Below are 18,773 nucleotides of genomic sequence, written 5' to 3' on the forward strand. Positions count from 1 at the left end.
ATAGCTTATTATCTCCAATCTATTGAAAAATGGAATAAAAGGTCATTTAGTGCGGGAGACACCCTGGAGGTTTATGATGTCATCTAAAGGGCCTGCAAATTTCCCTGAGTTTGATAAAAGCTCCGTGTGAAGAGGCCCTCTGTCAGAACCAGTCAGAACTCTAACGGAGCTATCCAAGGTGTTGAAACTATGGCTTCAGCACCTTGGATAACTGCTTTGGAGTTCTGACTGGTTCTGACTGAAACCAAGAGCGGATTCACCACCCCAGTGATGTTGGAGCCACCAGCCTCAGCTGGTTCCAGGTTGCCTACCCCCGGGATGGACAGTGCGGGGCTAAAGGAACTAGTGGCCTCACTCTGCATAAGAGCTTCTTCCCACATTTACATTGTTTTCAGGTAATGTGCATTAAAAATGTACACCTAAAAATGCAAAGTGTGAGCAAGACAAACATGCCTTTACAAACACACCTATCACACAGGTACACCTGTTAGCTAGCCAGAATGGGTTCCCACTCTCAGTGGGCAACCCAGGTTTGGTCTGGAGTTGCCATCATGTAAGTTTGAGAAATGGCCCGAAATAACGATGCCAGCTCTTCATATTCTCCTTATAGGGAACCCTGACACCCCACATCCAGCAAAACTAACAGCAAGATCCAGCTCCTTCCCTGGAAACAAGCCCATGCAGCAATGTCAGCATGGAAGAGCTGGGCTTTGTTCGAGCGACGCCTGGGCCTTTGAACTGACACCAACCCTGGAAAGATGAGCGTGGTGCGTCTGAACATGTACTGTGTGTGCGGTCCTCAATTGCCAACCCTGTGTGGTAGCCGCAACAAGCGATCTTGCAGGAGGCAAAAGGGGCTTCCTCGCTTTCAGAAGTCAGCACGGAGGGAGGGAGGGACGGACACACACACACACACACCCCCTCACACAAAAGTGGAGAAAGACTGCCAATGTATGCCCAGTGGAGGCTGGTGGCTCCGATGTCAGTGGGGCTGTGAATCCACTCTGGGATCATCATAATCATCATCTAATTTATATGCCGCTTTTCTACAAAAAATGCCCAAAGCGGCTAACAAAACAGCAATGCAACAACAAAAAAGCATGCCAACACATAATTATAAAAGGACCTCATTACAATCATAAACTACTCAGTTCACTGACACTAACATAATGACACTTCAGCTTAATTACAAAATAGGGAAAATCAAACACTGCAACACAATATCAGTTATTATTTTTCGGTAGTGCGTAAACCGGGGCCCAATAGACTAAATCTTTCCTATGCATTAAGGCTTTAACAAAACACTACAAACTGCAACAGCTATGCCAGAAAAGCAAAGCTCGGGAAACAGCAGCCAGGTTGCTTGAAGACCCCTCCCGCGGCCCACTCCCTCGCGCCGGGGAGGTCCTCGCGGCGCCCACCGAGACGAGGGCGGCGGCGGGCAGCCTCTCCCCCGCGCTCCGGATGTTCTGCTGCCCGGCTGGGCTGCAGGCAACGCCAGTCAGAACGCCGCAGGAGCTGTGCAAGGCGCCGAGCCCGATCCTCGCAGTGGGTTCCGCGCCTTCGATGGCTCCTCTGGAGTTCTGGCTGGTTCTGACCGAAACCCAGAGCAGAGCCGCAGCCCCACGGGCAGCGGAGCCCCCAGCCTCCGCGGCGCGCGCCCGCCCGCCGGCTCAGCCCTCCGCAGCCGCCCGCCCCCCCTTCCAGCCCAGTGGCGGCAAGGCTGTGGGCAGACCCCGCCCTCCTCCCGCTCCGGCCCCGCCGCCGCGGAGGGAAAACTGGGGAGAGCAGCTGCCCCCGCCGCCGCGGCACCCCTCCCCGCGAGTCCTCCACGCCCGCATCCGAGGGAGCCAACAGAGGCCCGCCAAGGGGTCTCCTGGTACGTTTCCAGGCGAGCTCCGCCGCCCACCCGGTCTCCGGGAGAAGCGGGCCAGGGGCGGCCGGCAGCTCCGGCCCCGCGCGCCCCTCTCCCCGCCCATCCTTCGCCGCCCCCCGCCCCGCCGGCGCGGGTCGCCCGCGCCTCGCCCCGGGGTCTCCCCCGCGCTGCGCGTCCAGCCCCCGCGGCAGGGCAGAGGCGCCTCCCTCTGCCCCTCCGCGCGCCTTCCTGCTGCGCCGATGCCTGGGATAGGGGCCATCGGAGCTCGGTGCAGGCACCGCCCGCGGAGGCGCCCCGACAAGGCCGAGGCGAGCGGCCCCGAGCACGCGGCCCCCGGGGAGAGCGCCATGGACGCGGCCATCTGGATCTACCAGTTCCGACTCATCGTGCTGGGCGACTCCACGGTGGGCAAGTCTTGCCTCTTGCACCGCTTCACCGAGGGCCGCTTCCCGGGGCCGATGCACTCCGACCCCACCGTCGGGGTGGATTTCTTCTCCCGCCTGGTGGAGATCGAGCCCGGCAAGAGGATCAAGTTGCAGCTCTGGGACACGGCGGGCCAGGAGAGGTTCAGGTACGGCAAACGCGGCCCCGCCCTCGAGCTCACCTATTTATTGTCAAGGCTCGTCCTCAGAATCCGTCCCCCCCCCCTTCCCCGGTATCGGTGCTGAGCAGACGAAACACTGTATTTCTTTATAGTAATAAATAGTAATAAAAGAGTGCATCTGAGTATGTGCAGAGTGCATTTCCCGCACCACACCCACTTTCCCCGGTCAGGGTTTGTGTGCGTGGGCATGCATGTGTTTCCTCCTTGAGCCTACACCCATGGCTAACTTTTTAGGACTGTCTCTTTGAATTTGCTGATTCAGATCTCCCGCATCAACATCCTCAGTGTGTTCACAGCACAGAGTCCAGGTGGCATCTTAAGGAATAGATTGATTCTGGCATCGCCTGCCTTTCCACAGTTAGTTAGAGTTGGCTTCATCAGGTGCATAAAGTGCAGTCCTCAATTGGCAGGCGGGCAGGCACACATAGGCGCACGCGCGTGCACACACACGTGCGTGCACACACACACACATGTATGTTGGAGGGTGGGGTGGGAAGGGATGAAAACAGTGGGGCCTTTTGCATTTTGCGGGCACGCTGTTAATCATCTTGTGTATGCATGAAGCGTGTGCTTCCAAAGCACAAACACTTTTGCTACAATAGATCCGTTTGTCTCTAAGGTGCCACAAAATTCTTCTGTGTTTGTTGTTGTCAGGCTAACAGGGCAATGACCATTCTTGTGTCCAGAACACCCAAAGACTTCACCACCCAAGATCTCATCCCAGCCATCCCCTAAACACACACATCCCATTCAAGGCTTCTTTTAAGGCCCGTTTTATTTTTTTGTTTATTCCCTCTCTCACAACACTAGAATCTGGGGTCATCCAATGACGCTGATTGGTGGAAAAGGAAGACAAAAGGAAGTAGTTCTTCACAGAGTGCATAGTCAACTTATGGAACTTGCTAGTAGTGATGGCCAGTAGCTTACATTATTTTAAACAAGGCACAGACAAAATCACTGATGAAAAGGCTATCAGTGGCTATGAATCATGATAGCTTCTATAGCATGATCAGAGGCAGCATGTCTCCAAATACTGGTTGCTGGAGAACAACACTGGGGGAAGAACCGTAGCTCAGTGGCAGAGCACCTGCTTTGAATGTAGAAGGTTCCGATATCTCCAGGTAGGTCTAGGGAAGAACAATACTGGGCTAGATGGACCAAGGGCCTGACTCTGTATAAGGTAAATTCCTGTGTTCCCAGGGTATTGACTCTGGGCTTCCCAGGTGTATCTGGCTGGCCACTGTGGGAAAGACGAGGCTGAGCTAGCTAGGCCTTTGGTCTGATCAGCAGGACTCTTTTTATGTTCTTGTTTGTTTTGCAAATTTCAGTGTTGCTGCTCCCAGGGTAGCTAACAAAGAATTAAAAGTAATTGAAAACAACTAAAACCAAGCAAGTAAATCACAGCAATAAAGCAGCTGAAGCATAACAAAAGCATAAAAAATGCAGCAACAGAAGAAAAATCAGATGGAATCAAAGTTTGGAGAAGGCCTGGGATTTTTAAAAATTTAATGTTAATAAAGGCTCTTGGACATGTGAAGCAATTGACCATTGACCAGGCTGGCTGAAGTTGATGGGAACTGGAGTCCAGTGACATCTGGAGGGGCCCCCAGGTTTCCTGGCCCTGTATTAATTCTAATGGCATATCTTTTGCACTTGGCTCCAGTAAGTGGACTTCAGGGTTCTACTAAAACACAAAATATGTCTTGCAAGCTTGACATCTGCCCTTCCTTGGTGTAGAGCAGTGAGTGTAGAACCTCAGGCCCGGGGGCCAAATCTGGCCTCCCCGAGGTCCTGGTATAGCCCACTGGGGTTCTTCAGATAGCTACGCCCCCTGTCCCCAACCACCTGTCATTTGGTGGGTTCCCAGGTTTTGTGCAGTTTCCTCCCTGTTCTAAAACCTTAAAGTGCCTCTTCTAAGGCCAAGTTACTGGCAGTAAGAGAGAAAATGTGTGTGTGGGGGGGAAGGTGTTTTGGCCCTACCCCTTTTGCTCCCAGCTCCGCCCACCGCTGGCTGGCGCCCCTCCCATGAGAACTTCTCTGAAACGGAATTTGGCCCTCAGGCGGAAAGAGAACATCAGAACATCAGAAGATGTCTGGATCAGACCAAGGGTCCATCTAGTCCAGCATTCTGTTCACACAATGGCCAACCAGCTGTCGACTGGGAACCCACAAGCAGGGCATGAGCGCAACAGCACCCTCCCACCCATGCTCCCCCGCAACTGGTGTACGTAGGCTCATTGCCCCTGGTTCACCAACCCTGCTGTAGTGGATATTTTCCTCACCCTTGAGCAACTGCGACCAGTCCACAGACAGGCAGAGTTATGACTAAGGAATTCTGGTCAGAGGCAGGGATTTCATGATAGAGTCTTCATTCCCCCACCCCTTTTTCTCAACCTCTCTTTTAGAAGTGAACTGCTCTTTCCAGCCCTCAATTTCCTGTGTAGGTCCTTTGTGGAACTGCTTCTGCAAAAGCAGGTGGTGCTCTTCTGCTGTTCTTATCTTCTCCTGTGGTTTGGCCAACTTGAGTCCGCTTTTCCTCTTAAAATAGATCTTCCATGTGAATAATCAAGAAATTTGATTCTATTTGTTTAGGCTTGAATGGAGACAATAACCTGATTCGCACAATCACTGTAGCCCACCGTGGATTATTTAAGCCACGGTCAATTGTGGGGTGGGAGGGTGGGTGGCCATTTTGAATATTCAGCCTTTGGTGGGGGGTTGCCACAGTTTGTTGTGTTGTCGGGGGGGGTTGTTTGAGGTTAAACAACCCTCAAATAACCCATGGTCAGGTCAGAACATTTTATTGTATTTGACTAATAGCCATTACAAACAACGTAACTTAATACATCATGCAATGACAGAACATAAATATAAATCAAGTTACGAATCACCCGCACAGTCAACTGCAATAGCATTTAGAGTGACTGCACTTAAAAGGGCTGTTTTGTGTGTAACGTAAGGGTTGCAACCGGACAATAACCAGCAAATCTTTACATAGATACTTTTACCCTGTAAGAATGCCAAAAGCTCTCCCAGGAATCTCTCCCTGGGGTTTTGATATAGATGGCAGTGTAGTAAATACTGAGATATCCTCTACCTCATAACTCCTTGTCTGTTCTAGAGTGATCGTGCAAACCAGTCCAATGGTTTCCTGTCCCACTACAGTTGTTAATTAACATAGCAAAGCTGGAATTGTGTTACCACTAATTGCTACTGTTATAAATGGTCCCTTTGCTTATCTTAAGCTCTGCATAGATGGGTCACAGACACTACTTTTTGTATCTCATTGCCATCTGACTCCATTCTTTCCTTCTTTACCCATATCTGCCAACTGAGGATAACACTTCATGCATCGAATGAAGTGGACTCTAAATCATGAAAGCTTATGCCACAATAAATCTGTTAGTCTTTAACGCGACACAAGCCTCTTCAGTTTTTACTGCAAAGACTAACATGGCTATCCCTCTGGAAGTGTGAATAACAGTTTATCAAGGCCTTTTGTGAGTAAATCAAGATATCACACACACACACACACACACACTCACACACACACACTGCTGAAGATCATCGCATGCTCAAAATGACTTAATGCAGAATTATCTGAATGATAAAACCTGTTATCATTCAGGAATATTGAATGATGTTAGGGTCGAACTTCTGGTTGATGTTTTTGGGAGGGTGTTTTTTGAAACTACAGGTGGCAGTTTTGACTCAATTGATAGGAAAATGGAGCAGCAATATAGTAAAATAAATCACTCAGTCAAATAGAGTTTGGGGAGGGATCGTGGCTCTGTGGCATGCACATACATGCCAAAAGTCCCAAGTTCAATCCATGGCATCTCTAATTAAAAATATCAGCTAACAGGTGATGTGAAAAAAAACCCTCTGTCTGAGGTCTTGGAGAGCCACTGCCTGTCAGAGTAAATAATACTGGGTTAGATGGACAAGTGGTAGAAGGCCTCATCCTGTGTTCCTTCCTAAATGGCAAGGTTTCCTTCCCCCTCCCCTTTCATTTCTGTGCATATTGATGGAGTAGCAGTCCTAATTAGATGCAACAGTGTTATGACCTGTCTGTCAGAATAGGAACATAGGAAGCTGAGAGTCAGACTTTTGGTCCATCTAGCCCAGTATTGTCAACACTGACTGGCAGCAATGGCTCTCCAGGGATTCAGGCAGGAGTTTTTCCAACCTTACCTGGAGATGCCAGGGACTGAACCTGAGACCTTCTGCATCAGGGGTGGCCCATACATATAGGCGAACTAGGCGGTTGCCTAGGGCGCCAAGTTCAGCAGGGTGCCAGATTCGGAGGTGGGGTGGGGAATACATAAAAACAAAAACAAAACAAATACAGTAACCACGTTGTTATTATGTTTATAATGCACTGAATATCATGGTTGTCCACAGGAATTTGAGCATTTAAAAAATTAAATGGAAAATAGGGGCAAAATGTTTCCCAGTTTACCCAAAACCTCAACTTAGATCTGCCCATAGGGTTTGTGGGTGGGGGCATCGATTGCATGGTTTGCCTAGGGTGCCAGTTGCTGGCAGCTAGTCTAGGGCCACCCCTGTTCTGCATGCAAAGCATGTGCTCCACCACTGAGCCACGTTCCCTCCCTATCAGAACGCAGGTCATACTTAATGAAAGTATAAAAGAGCATGGGGGTGATCATGTTTCGGAGGACAGGGATGCCAAACCCTTCCTCTACACGCACCCCACTGCCTGCTTTTTGATAGAAGGGCTTGCTCTTTTCTCAGAGCCTGACCAGGAAAAAAAGGGGGGGCGAAGTTTTGGTTGCAGAAAGAAGCCTTCCCATGCCACCCAAAAAAGCATGCAATCACCCTATTCCCACTTGATATCTGTTCAGCAATGACCTGCATTCTAAAATATACATCTGACATGGCCACATTTGCCTGGGTTACCAAACTAACCCTCTGGTTCTCCAAATGGGCACAGCCCCTTTCCCTGGCCTCACCTCACTCTCTTCTGCCCGACCACCCATCATTTGGTGGTTTCACGGCTTTTGCGCAGTCCCGCCCCCCTTCTAAAAGGTTGAAATGCCTCTCCTAAGGCTTAGCTACTGGCAGGAAGAGCTTTAAGCCACAATATGCTGGTATCTTTTGGTAATTCGACCACACCCCTTTTGCCTTCGGTCCTGCCCCCTTTGCCTTCTGCTCCACCCACCACAGTCATGTGGCCCCTGTGAGCTTTTCTGAAATGGAATTTGGCCCTCAGGCTGAAAAAGGTTCACCATCCCTGAACTAGACCCTAATCCACGTTAGTGTCAGTAACCACACAGAATTGGGGGTGGAGTTGCTTTGCTCTTGCCATATCTCTCCAAGGACTTGTTCAGTGGAGGATGGTGGCTCCTATTTCAGAGGGGCAGTGAATATGCTCTGGGTTTCTGCCAGAACTCTAAAGGAGCTATCCAAGGTGCTGAGCCCTGTTTGGGAATAGGGTTCAGCACCCTGGACAGCTCCTTAGAGTTCTGACTGAAACCCAGAGTGGATTCACTGTCCCGCTGAAATGGAAGCTACCAGCCTCATCTAGACTTGTTACCTGGGTCTTCTTCACACGGAGCTTTTATCCTGCTATTGAGATTGCTTGCTGATGGAAGTTTGCAGGTCCTTTTCATGATGTCGTCAACCTCCAGAACATATCCCGAGGTATTTTCTGGTTATTCCATCTAAAAAAGATTCGGAAATAATGAACTATCAAATCGAGTCGTATTGTAATGCTATTAAAACAGCCATTAGATGGTGCTGTTTCATTGAGATCTATGGAACCCTGAAAATTAAAAACTTCCGCTCTCAGCATTCACGTGGTCACCATCTGGGAGCCCGCTGTAAACGTGGAAAGGCTCCACAACAGGAGGACTACAAGTTTTTTTTTTAATGTAAAGGCAGCCCAGGCCTCTGGGATTCTACACATCATAAAATGAGAGGGAGGGCTATTGCTGACATCCACCCTCTCTCCCTCCCTTCCATCACAGCAGGAAGAAGTTACTGACGGGACCAGGAATCAACAGGATCAAGACCTGTCATCAATACATAGATTAAGGTAGTTCTTAGGTTTTCAACACATCCCAGAGCCATACCATGAGCTGGAGCTCAGGGTAGGGATTTCCAAATTAAGAGGTGGGGTTATGCAGATAACTGCCATTCTCAATAACTCCCATTGAGTACTATAGACAAAGTAAAGGGATTCCAGTTGGGGACACAGTTGAGAAGGGTCTAAACTAAACCTGATCTCACCCCCGACACTGAGGTCAGTGGAGGCAGGCTTAGCCTCAACCCAGAGGTGTCCTCAAGTACATAACTTTCTCCCATATAAGTGAATGGCTCGTAATAATCTATTCATGTTCTCTGTAATATATGGGCCTTCCTTTTTCACTAGGGGTGGGGAATGTGTGGCCTTCCAGATATTGGTGGACGGCAACTCCCATCAGCCAAAGACACCATAGTCAATGATGAGAGATGATGGGAGTTGCCGTCCAACATCTGGAGGGCCAAATGTTCCCTATCCCTGCTTTATACATACCCAACCCATCATAATGTTGGGTATTTTTGCTAGTTAGTAAAAACTGGCACTTGGCATTTTCTTCTTTTAAATACATTTCGGCAAATAGCTAAATGTATCCTGCTTAAATTCTTGTCAAAACTAGTTTCCTTTGAGTTTCTGGCCAGTTTGCCCATTGATAAGGCAGCAGTTACATTTGAAAAGACTGTATATAAGCCAATAGACCAGTGTAGACTTCTGATATGATGGTAAATCAAATAGTAACAACTGAATATGACAACGCTCAAGTGTGATATATCTTGATGAGCCATATAAGTGTGTTGCTCCCTAATGTACCTGCTACAAATCAGAGAGACGTGCTGAAGGAAATACGATTCCAAACTGGTTTTGCTTTATTAACTAGCATTTGACAAAATAGTATTATTGAAACAATACTTTGTATAACATTGTATAAATAATCAATTAAATAGTACTTTGGACGTTTGCATATTCTATACTCTTAGCTACTTGCAGCTGAGCTAGACATACAGATAAATCACGTTGTACAGCGTTCCTAGGACTGTACTGTTTGAGACTACAGATGGCAGATTGCATATTTCAATGTTTCTGACACAAGAAAAACCCACCTTACCTTGGATTAAGCCTGTCTCTTTTTTTGTTTAGTTTTGTTTGTTTTGTTTACCCACTGGATATTGTATGTTGTAATGACTTTTTGGTCAAACAATAAACTAAACCTGTCTTGACTACTTGCATGTAGAAAGATAGCAAGTGAGGCAGAAGGTTAGACTGGAATCCTTTGACATGCTAATTTTCCACAGACAGGAAAATTGCGTTCAGATGTGCAGTCCCCTACCCAAACTATGACATGGTACGGTCCCAGGAATTCTTTACCATCTGATTTATCTGAATGTGTCAACTGGCTCTTAGAATATAAATACAGAATTTAATATCCAGAACAGAATTTCAGCCTCCTGAAAATTCTAATGCTCCTTTTTTTCTCTTTTCTTTTTTAAAACTAGCCTTTAGTTCTTGCGGTTTTGGGAATAGGTTACGAACAAGAGAAACACATAAGAGAAAGTGTTTCTTGATTGTTACAACCAGTATGGCTTTGGAGACTTGCTTTTCTCAACCATCAGCACCTCAGTCCTGCATGGGAAACACTCGAATCTTGGGGGAATTTCAGAAACAGTGACTGAATTCAGATAGCATGGTATATCATAATAGGATTAAGCCTAGCCTCCCCCGCTCCTCCCCAGGGTTGCACACTCCTCCTGTCCCCCAAGAAAGGCGCAAGGTGGAGTTAATTCATTCATTTATTACATTCCTGTACTGCCCAATTGGCAAAGCTGGCTAGGGGGTTTACAAAGAATGAAACCCTAAAAATGCAGTATAATAACATAATATAAAAACATTTCTATACAAAAATAGAAAACAATTTTGTACAATCAACAATAAAAATCCCAGGACCCGTAATAAATCTTACCATATGCTATGAAATACCTGGGAGTAGAGGAAAGCCTGAACCTGAGGCCAGAAAATGACAATGTTGGAGACAGGTGGACCTCACTGGGAAGAGCAGTCCATAATCGGGGGGATGGACACCACCAAGAAGGCCCCCTCCCTTGTTTGGAAGTTTCCATTTCCATTTTAGATTAACCACAGTTTAGCGTGTAATCTGAACCCTAAAATGTAGTTAATCTTAAGTATGATTTGTTGAAGCCAGCTTCATAATCCATGGTTTGAACTTGACGTGTTTCAAACAAACCATCAGTATGATGAACCACAGTTTGTTTGTTTCTCGTCGTTGCAACTTGTCTTTGCAGCTGCAGCACCAAAGGAGGAGGGGAGAGCATGTGAAACCAAGGGGAGGCTAGGCTCATTCCCATTGTGTTAAACTGTGGTTTATCTTGATGTCTAAACACAGCCAATATGTGATGCAGCATTGGGAATCTGCCAGTCTTGGGGGGGAAGACAAAAATACTGCTGGATGCCTAAAGTAGTTCTCTGGCTTGCATCCAGAAACTTAAAAACCTGTGCCAGGGCCTGAGAAAACCTCTGAAGAAGCCATGGGGGAAAGGGGGAAGGGGGAGCTGACTTCTTGGTGGGCAGGGGCTAAAGCTTCAGTCTGTGCATAGTCCCTTGTCCCTTCCCTAGGACAGCACAAGAAGAATACATGATGTCAAATAAGTGCTTTTGGATGGGTGTGCTTCATTCCCAAAATTCAGATAGTGCACAGCTTTTGGCTTGGGTTGGCCCACGTATTTCTAGCAAGGAGTTCTGCATAGTCTATATGCCCAGCCCGACTAAGTGGATAATACTGTTTTTGGAAGAGATTATTCTGGAAGGTTTTCTGTTGACTATAGTATTATTTCCTTTGATGTTTAGGACGTTTCCATGCAATAGCGACTCCTCACTAAAGACTCCCAGTTTCGCTTCTTGACATTTAAATGGGTTGTTATAAAAGAAACGCAAACATGACTAAGGTGCAATGAACACTGCATATTGGATCTAAAATCAAGAGGAGCTAGGTTTTATGTTCCTGGATGAAAAGAGATATGGACAGCCTAATCCCCTAAACTGGCTGGCATTAGTTTCCTGTATCAGCTTTACACAGGAGTTGTCAGTCTGCAGTAGGTGGCCACTCATGCATCGCCCCCAAAGAGGACACAGATTTGCATAAAATGTGCATATGCTGATGTACATGTGTAAATGCAAATTTAGAAATAATTATTATAATGTCAATAGAAATACATTTTCATCGTAGGAGGACTGTGACCAGGTGACCTGTGGGCCTGCCTGTTCAGTCTGCTGTCCTGGTGCTAACTGCAGATGGGCAACTTCAAGGCCCCTGCTGCTCTCCCTCCTTATTTATTTATTTACAATATTTATATACCGCACCATATCTAGAACAGATCTTGGCGCGGTGAACACAAGGAATAAAACAGTAAAAGAATAAAAAGATTAAAAACACCACATTAAAATTAAACTTGTTTAAAAACACAGTGCCAGTAAAACCCGTGACTGGTCAATTAAGGAATGCCTCCTGGAACAGTGCTGTTTTCAGGAGGCGCCAGAAACAATGCAGCCTGACCTCCAGGAGCAGAGAATTCCAAAGAAAGGGTGCTGCAATGCTGAAGGCTCTTCTGCTGGTGGACTCCAATCGGGCCCTAGGTCCATGTGGAACCACCAGGAGCAAGTCCTCCAATGACCTCAGTTACTGGGCAGGTTGAAACCATTCTTAGGGTTCTTGAAGGCCTGTAATGACTTTGACTGGACTGTCTCCTGCCAGCCCTTTAAATAGAGGAATCTCCTCTGTAAAAAAAAGGACACATGGCCACCCTTAGACTGCAGAGAGGAGAGCAGAAGTGTTTATTCTTTACATTTGGATTCCAGCTGGCCACACCTCCTTCGCTTGGCCCCACCCCTTCCCCCTGACCACCAATTTTTTGGTTTTTTCACGGCTTTTGTGCAGTTTTCCCTCATTCTAAGAGATTGAAATGCCTCTCCTGAGGCTTTGTGATTGGCAGTAAGAGCTTCAAGCTAAAACACGCTGGCATTTTTTTGTATCTAGGCCCCGCCTCGTTTGCCTTAGGCCCTGCCCACCACTAGATTAGGACCCCCGAGAGTGTCTCCAAAACAGAATTCGGCCCTCAGGCTGAAAGAGGTTCAACTTCTGTGGCCTAGCCCAGCCTTCCCCAACCTGGTGCCCTACAGATGTTTTGGAGTTCAGCTCCTATCAGCCCCAGCCAACATGGGCAATGGTCAGGGATGCTGTAGTCCAAAACAACTGGAGTGCACCAGGTTAGGGAAGGTGGCTCTAGCCCAATCATGTCTTTACTTTGACTAGGAAACAGAAGGAGGTGAGCTTCCAAAGTAGATCACAAAGAAGAGAAACGGGTTCCCAGGATGCAAAATTGAATTTACTGTAAGAAGCCCAACGCGTTTTTGCCTTTTTCCTTATTTTTAGGCCTTCTTCAGGGGGCTGTAACATAAATGGTAATAAAATTTACAAATAGGACAACACATAATTAAAGGTTTTATATGGTTTTTAAAATAATGTTATATATGTATTAGCCCCTGTGACAATTTGTATTTCAGTAATGTTTTCATTGAGTTTTTTTTTAACTGGAAATGCCACTGATTGAACCTGCATGTTGCAAAGGATCTGCTCTGTGACCAATTTATGGCTTGGATTCCATGCTGGAATGGCAGATTGATGTTCCCACCTTCCCCGCATGCTCCTTGCACTTGTCTTAGAATGAAAAGCAGCTGAAGCACAATGCCGACTTCCCTTCCTGCCTCTCCCCGTTCCCTTTGTCAGGACATAGGGTGATTCTAGTGGATGCACTGGCACAACCTGTGGCATGATGTGGGGTTATGTATGCACTCACACAGCAAGTATCAACCCCCCATTGCACTGACACCCCTTGGCTATTTTCAGAAGATCAAACTGTGAGTTGGTATCTTTCAAACTTTTATTCCTCACCTGTCAGATAGGAATAATGTCAACCTGGATCACAGGGTGATTGTGGGAATGAACAAAACTCAACACTCTTAAGCACTGTGCATGCTATAACTCTGATTTTCTAGTCCAGTGGTTCTGCAGCTTCTTGGACACCAGTTACAGAAGTACACTGGATCACCGTTGTATTTCCTAGCATTGAAGGCTATACTTTCTGTGAGGCTGTATATTTCTGCAGCTTCTTGCTTTCTTTTTGTACATCCTAAATTAACAGTGCAATCCTTCCTACTTACCTGGGAGTAAGCCCTCAGAGTGGAACTTACGCCCAAATAAACATGCATAAGGATTATGCTGTATGTTGTTTTTCTCCCTGGAAACATTCCTCTTCATTCCCAGTTGAAAAGCCTCTTTGACAGCCTTCCCCACCCTGGCGCCCTCCAAATGATTTGGACGACAACTCCCAGCATTCCTAACCATTGGCCATGCTGGCTGGGGCAGATAGGAATTGAAGTCCAAAACATCTGGAAGGCACCAGGTTGGGGAAAGCTGCTCCTAGGGCTCACATTTGGCCCAGAAAACTATCATAGGATTGCATGTCCCCTGTTTGCATGCTGTTTCCATTAAGGTAGCATTTTTGCTGCCAAACCACCAAACAGAAAATAACGTTTTAACAGCTTCTTTGTCAGGTCTTTCCCCTTGTGAAGAGAATGACTATGCACTGTTGTTGTTGTTATATTTTATGTTTAGGTGCATCTTGTTGTTCTGTGTCCTCCTTATTGTTTATGATCCGCTCTTTGCATGCTTTTAATACCTGCCTTAGAAGAGCAATAATGAATGATCAGAAACTCCGAGGGTGACAGAAAGCAGCAGGCCATGCTCAATCATGAGTAGAACAACTTCTGGATAGCTGCTCAAGTATGTTGTTTCAAGCCTGGGAGCAGATCTGCTCATGGGTAGGCATCCACAGCTGCTGCTTCAAGCATATTCCTAGCAATGTCTGTTCACACATCACAGGAAACACTGCAGGGAAATTAATATCTCTTTAAAGAAGGACCAATTTGCTTGCAGTAAAATCTAGAAGTGGAGTTGTAGAAGTGCAATCCTAGACATGTTTATTCAGAAGAAGCCAGACCCATAGGGTTAAATGAAGTTCTTCAATATTTGTAAGCCAATGTCTGCCTGCATGCCCACTTTTACTTTGAGTATAACTTCTGGAACATTTGCCAGAAAGATTGGCTGTCACCAATTCTTTTTTTAAGAAAGAAACAAATAAAGGCAAGAGTTCCACTTTGTTTCAAGACTATTGTAGATTTGAAATGCTCCTGCTCCATGGTAAATGTTGAAGTGCAGGCATTCATCATGACCGTCTCCATAGCCAAGCCCTCAAGGAGAGTCCAGAACTGCAGGCATCTGTGTTAATCCATATCAACAAACCAGTTCTACAGTTTTCATCTCCAGCAGGAGCAGGTGCTTTGTAAATCTCATGGGTCTTAACTGCCCATTCAAGACCAAGCCCCCCAACATACTTTGCGTTACAACAGGGAACAATATATTGTTACTAGGAAAATAAATTTCACCCCAGCTACTGTGAAGATTGCAGCTAAGCTCAGAAAGAACAGGGAATTCCGATGGGGGGTGGCAGATGACATCAGAATCCCTGCTAATAAAAAAAGTGCTGATGCTGTGAGCCCTGGCTCCACTGCTCCTTCTGTTTTTAAGAAGTAAACATGAAAAAGAAAAAAGAAACTGCATTTCTGTTGAGCTTGTTTCTCCTTTTAATTTTGCAGATCAATTACACGTTCCTATTACCGAAATTCGGTAGGAGGCTTGCTGGTGTTTGACATCACGAACCGGTCTTCCTTTGAACATGTGTACGACTGGCTGGATGAAGCGAAAATGCATGTGCAGCCCTTCCAGATTGTGTTCATCTTGGTGGGACACAAATGCGACTTGGAGGCAGAGCGCCAGGTTACTAGAGAGGAAGCTGAAGAACTGGCAACTGCCTGCGGCATGAAATACATTGAAACGTCAGCCAAGGATGCTACCAATGTTGAGGAGTCCTTCACAATTCTCATGAAAGACATATACGAACTTGTGAAAAAAGGAGAGATTTCGATGCAGGATGGATGGGAAGGGGTGAAAAGCGGCTTTGTTCCCAATGTCGTACATTCCTCGGAGGAGGCGACCACACTTGGAGACCAATGCCCCTGCTAAATGCCTTGCATGCCAAAGAGCCATATTGCATATCACTTGTTTGGAGAGCAAGGCCAGTGTGTGCAAAAGATTTATTTATGAAGATGCATTAGATCATGGATAAGTGATGTAGGCTTGTGAGCTGCTCACAGCTCCTGAGACACTTATGTGTGGCCCACAGGCTTCTTTAAGGATCTTGAGAATCACAGTTCTTGTTTAAAAAGCAAAGTCAGCTTCTAGTACTTAAATCTGGGGTGGCAAAGATTGTGAAAACAAAGATGCAGGGTTTTGTTTTTTAAGAAAAGGAAGTCCGAATTCTTTGTTTTTTTCAACTTTTGTTATTTTTGGAAGTAAATACATCAAGATTTTTTAAAGGCTGACTTGGGTTTATTCAGCCTTTGTTGCTAATCATTTTTCAGGATGTTGAAATGATGAATCTTGTCATGAGAAGTGCCACATATCCACCGCCTGTCAGCCACCATGTGCATGAAAATGATATGCAGATCGCATGAACTGCGTGCAGCAGTTCTGCAGTGATCCCCTGGCTCCTCATATGTTTTCAATTAAGTCCTCAGTGCTAACCATGTTACATATGCCTACGTGGGATCATGAGCTTTGTCTGAGATCATAATGGCACACCCAAATCACAAAATGGTAGCTAAATGTTGTGTTTTGCTTATTTGTACCTTCATATAGTAGAAAGTTTTTGACTGGTTCACTATATCAAACTGGCACCTCCCAGTGGTGTGGGACTACAACTCCCATCACACCAGACATGCTGGCAAGGGATGATGGGAGTTGTAATCCCACACATCTGGAGGGCACAAGGCTGAAGAAGGCTGATATCTCATATAAGTAGGATTTGCAACAAAATGTGGCACTGTATTCCCATCCCCTGAGGGGAATGCTCCTGTTCATTGCTCCAGTCATGAACAGGAGCTTTGTAGCCCAATCCAAGCCTCAAGGTGGGTGGGGGTGAGTTTCAGGATTGGGGAAGGGATAAAGGACAACCCCCCCCCCCCGGAGGTCTTCCTATGCTGTGCTATGCAGTGCTAGAGCCCCAAACCTAAGCATTTTATAGTTATAAAGTGGGGGTAGGAAGAATGTAGTTCTGGTGACTGGAAATATATCCCCCACCCCCCACCCTAATTGCCCCACTCCAATATACTTAGTATAAGCTGTCAGGGCCTAGAGCAGGTCAATTCCCTATCTGCCACCGCCCACCATTTTCCATTCCTTTTGGTTTTGTTTTCAGTTGACACATGACTGTGTTTCAAACTGCTCCATAGACTTGATTGGTAGATCCACACAGTCTGCCTGACTTCTGATTTCTTTCAGCCTTCCCCAGTGTGGCACTCTCCAGATGTGCTGGGATACGCCTCCATCATCTGGAGGGGGCCAGGTTGGGGAAGGTTGCTTTAGTGTCTTGTCTTCCCTGCCCCCCTCTTTAAGTCTGTAGGCTAAATTCCCATGCACCTTCTGTAATGGGTGTTGAACCTCTTTCAGCCCAAGAGCCAAATTCCATTTTGGAGAAGCTCTCAGGTGCCACATTCCTTTGGTGGGCAGAGTTGAAGGCAAAATGGCGCAGGGCCAAAAATACCATGACAATTTAGCTTAAAAGTCTTACCGCCAGTAATTAAGCCTTAGGCACTTCAACCTTTTAGAATGCGGGGAGGGGAAACACACACAGAAATGCTGGGACACCACCAAAAGATTGGTGGCTAGAGGAAAGGGGCATGGGCTTTCTGGGAACTCCAGGGGGCAGTTTGGGGATCCCATGTAGGCCACATATGGTCCGCAGGCCTCAGATTCAACACCCCTTCTGCAGGCTCACAATTTCCTGTCAGGTAGTTTGCGGGTTGTTTTATTTTAAATGTCATTTTCTTTTAATTCACAGACTTGTGTACTTCTGTGTGCTCTGGCCATCCTCTGAGTATGAAGAAGCCACTCCCTTATTTTGGGGTGGCCCTGTTTCATGTCCAAACCACTTGAGTTCATTATTAGTGAGGATTATTATCAGGAGAAATAACAAACAAAAACACAACAAAAAACTGCTAAGCAGCAAGATATTTTCTACAATGCTCTTATTACCGGGTTTATTACTTACATGCTTTTTTAGACTTCAGATTTTGAAAAGAAGTTAAAATAAAACTATGGAATATGGACGGTATTCTGAAGAATCCCTGCTTTGATTCACCTGGCCTTATTTTGAGAAACAAGGACATATTGAAGAGTATTCTCTTATCTTTCATCTTTTGCGGGCCCCACTGCATACACTGAGTTCCCCTGCCCTCCAGGGCCCCCTCCATAGTCTTCAGTGGAGAGATCGCTTCAAGCAGGCAGGGTGAAGCTTACACAACCACGGGTCAGCCCTGTGTACATTGCAGCGCATGTGGGTCTCTGCATCAGTGCCATGTACTTTCCTATTGCAATTCTTTGCTCATGTTGAAATAAACGTATAGCAAGCAAGCAGAAAACAGTTGCTCCATTAGTAAATATTTTTGATATTCTGTAACAATCCTTATTAAAGATGAGAAAAGGTAATACACATTAATATATTTCTGAATTTGCATGGAAGACAAAATTTAGGAGAAAATGTTTTTTTCTCAGCTAGCTGTATAACTAAAAAGTATAGAATTGATAGCTTCAATACAAAAGAGAGTTCTCTGTTGCCAATGGTGTAAATAAAGTGCTTAATTTGTATAATGGGTAAAAACATAATTCCAAATATAAGATGTTGCTTTAAGCCAGCTTTGCAAATGAGCCCATAAAAGGAGGAAGGCCAAAAAACTGATCAGACAGTTGTACATTCCTTTTGCATGAACCAACAGCATGCTAAATAGGAGAAAGTCTGCTTACCACAATGAAAACCATGTTCAGTCTTCTTACTAATCAAATAAAAAGGATGAAACAAAACTGGGGACATTTAATCTAAATGTATATTAAAATTCCTCTAGCGAAATGGTATAATTTCCCCTTTGATCAACCATATCTTGTCAGCCCATTCGCATGGTGTGCAGACGTTTCCGGGAGATGTGATTTCTAGTGCAAGGCACAACCGACACGCATGGGTGTCTATATTATGAAAAAGTCTGTAGACATATAAACAGGAAAACAGGGT

At 46.0% G+C, this 18,773-nt stretch overlaps 1 protein-coding gene across 1 annotated transcript; it reads left to right on the plus strand.

Annotated features, from left to right (window-relative positions):
- The first annotated feature begins 1,769 nt into the window (after positions 1-1,769).
- RAB39A (RAB39A, member RAS oncogene family) lies at positions 1,770-18,546 on the plus strand. Its single transcript, XM_084841640.1, has 3 exons — positions 1,770-2,447; positions 15,247-16,306; positions 17,550-18,546. The coding sequence occupies exons 1-2, from the start codon at positions 2,116-2,118 to the stop codon at positions 15,671-15,673; spliced, it is 759 nt and encodes a 252-aa protein (XP_084697766.1). The 5' UTR covers positions 1,770-2,115; the 3' UTR covers positions 15,674-16,306; positions 17,550-18,546.
- Positions 18,547-18,773: the final 227 nt, after the last annotated feature.

Source organism: Heloderma suspectum, chromosome 3, assembly GCF_057233095.1.
Source record: "Heloderma suspectum isolate Gila_16-S chromosome 3, 16-S_ref, whole genome shotgun sequence".
Classification (NCBI taxonomy): domain Eukaryota; kingdom Metazoa; phylum Chordata; class Lepidosauria; order Squamata; family Helodermatidae; genus Heloderma; species Heloderma suspectum.

Excerpts from the sequence above, each read along its gene's own strand:
- RAB39A (XM_084841640.1), top strand. The coding sequence starts at position 2,116 with ATGCCTGGGATAGGGGCCATCGGAGCTCGGTGCAGGCACCGCCCGCGG. Across the intron at positions 2,448-15,246 it reads GCGGGCCAGGAGAGGTTCAG|ATCAATTACACGTTCCTATT; the intron begins GTACGGCAAACG and ends TTAATTTTGCAG.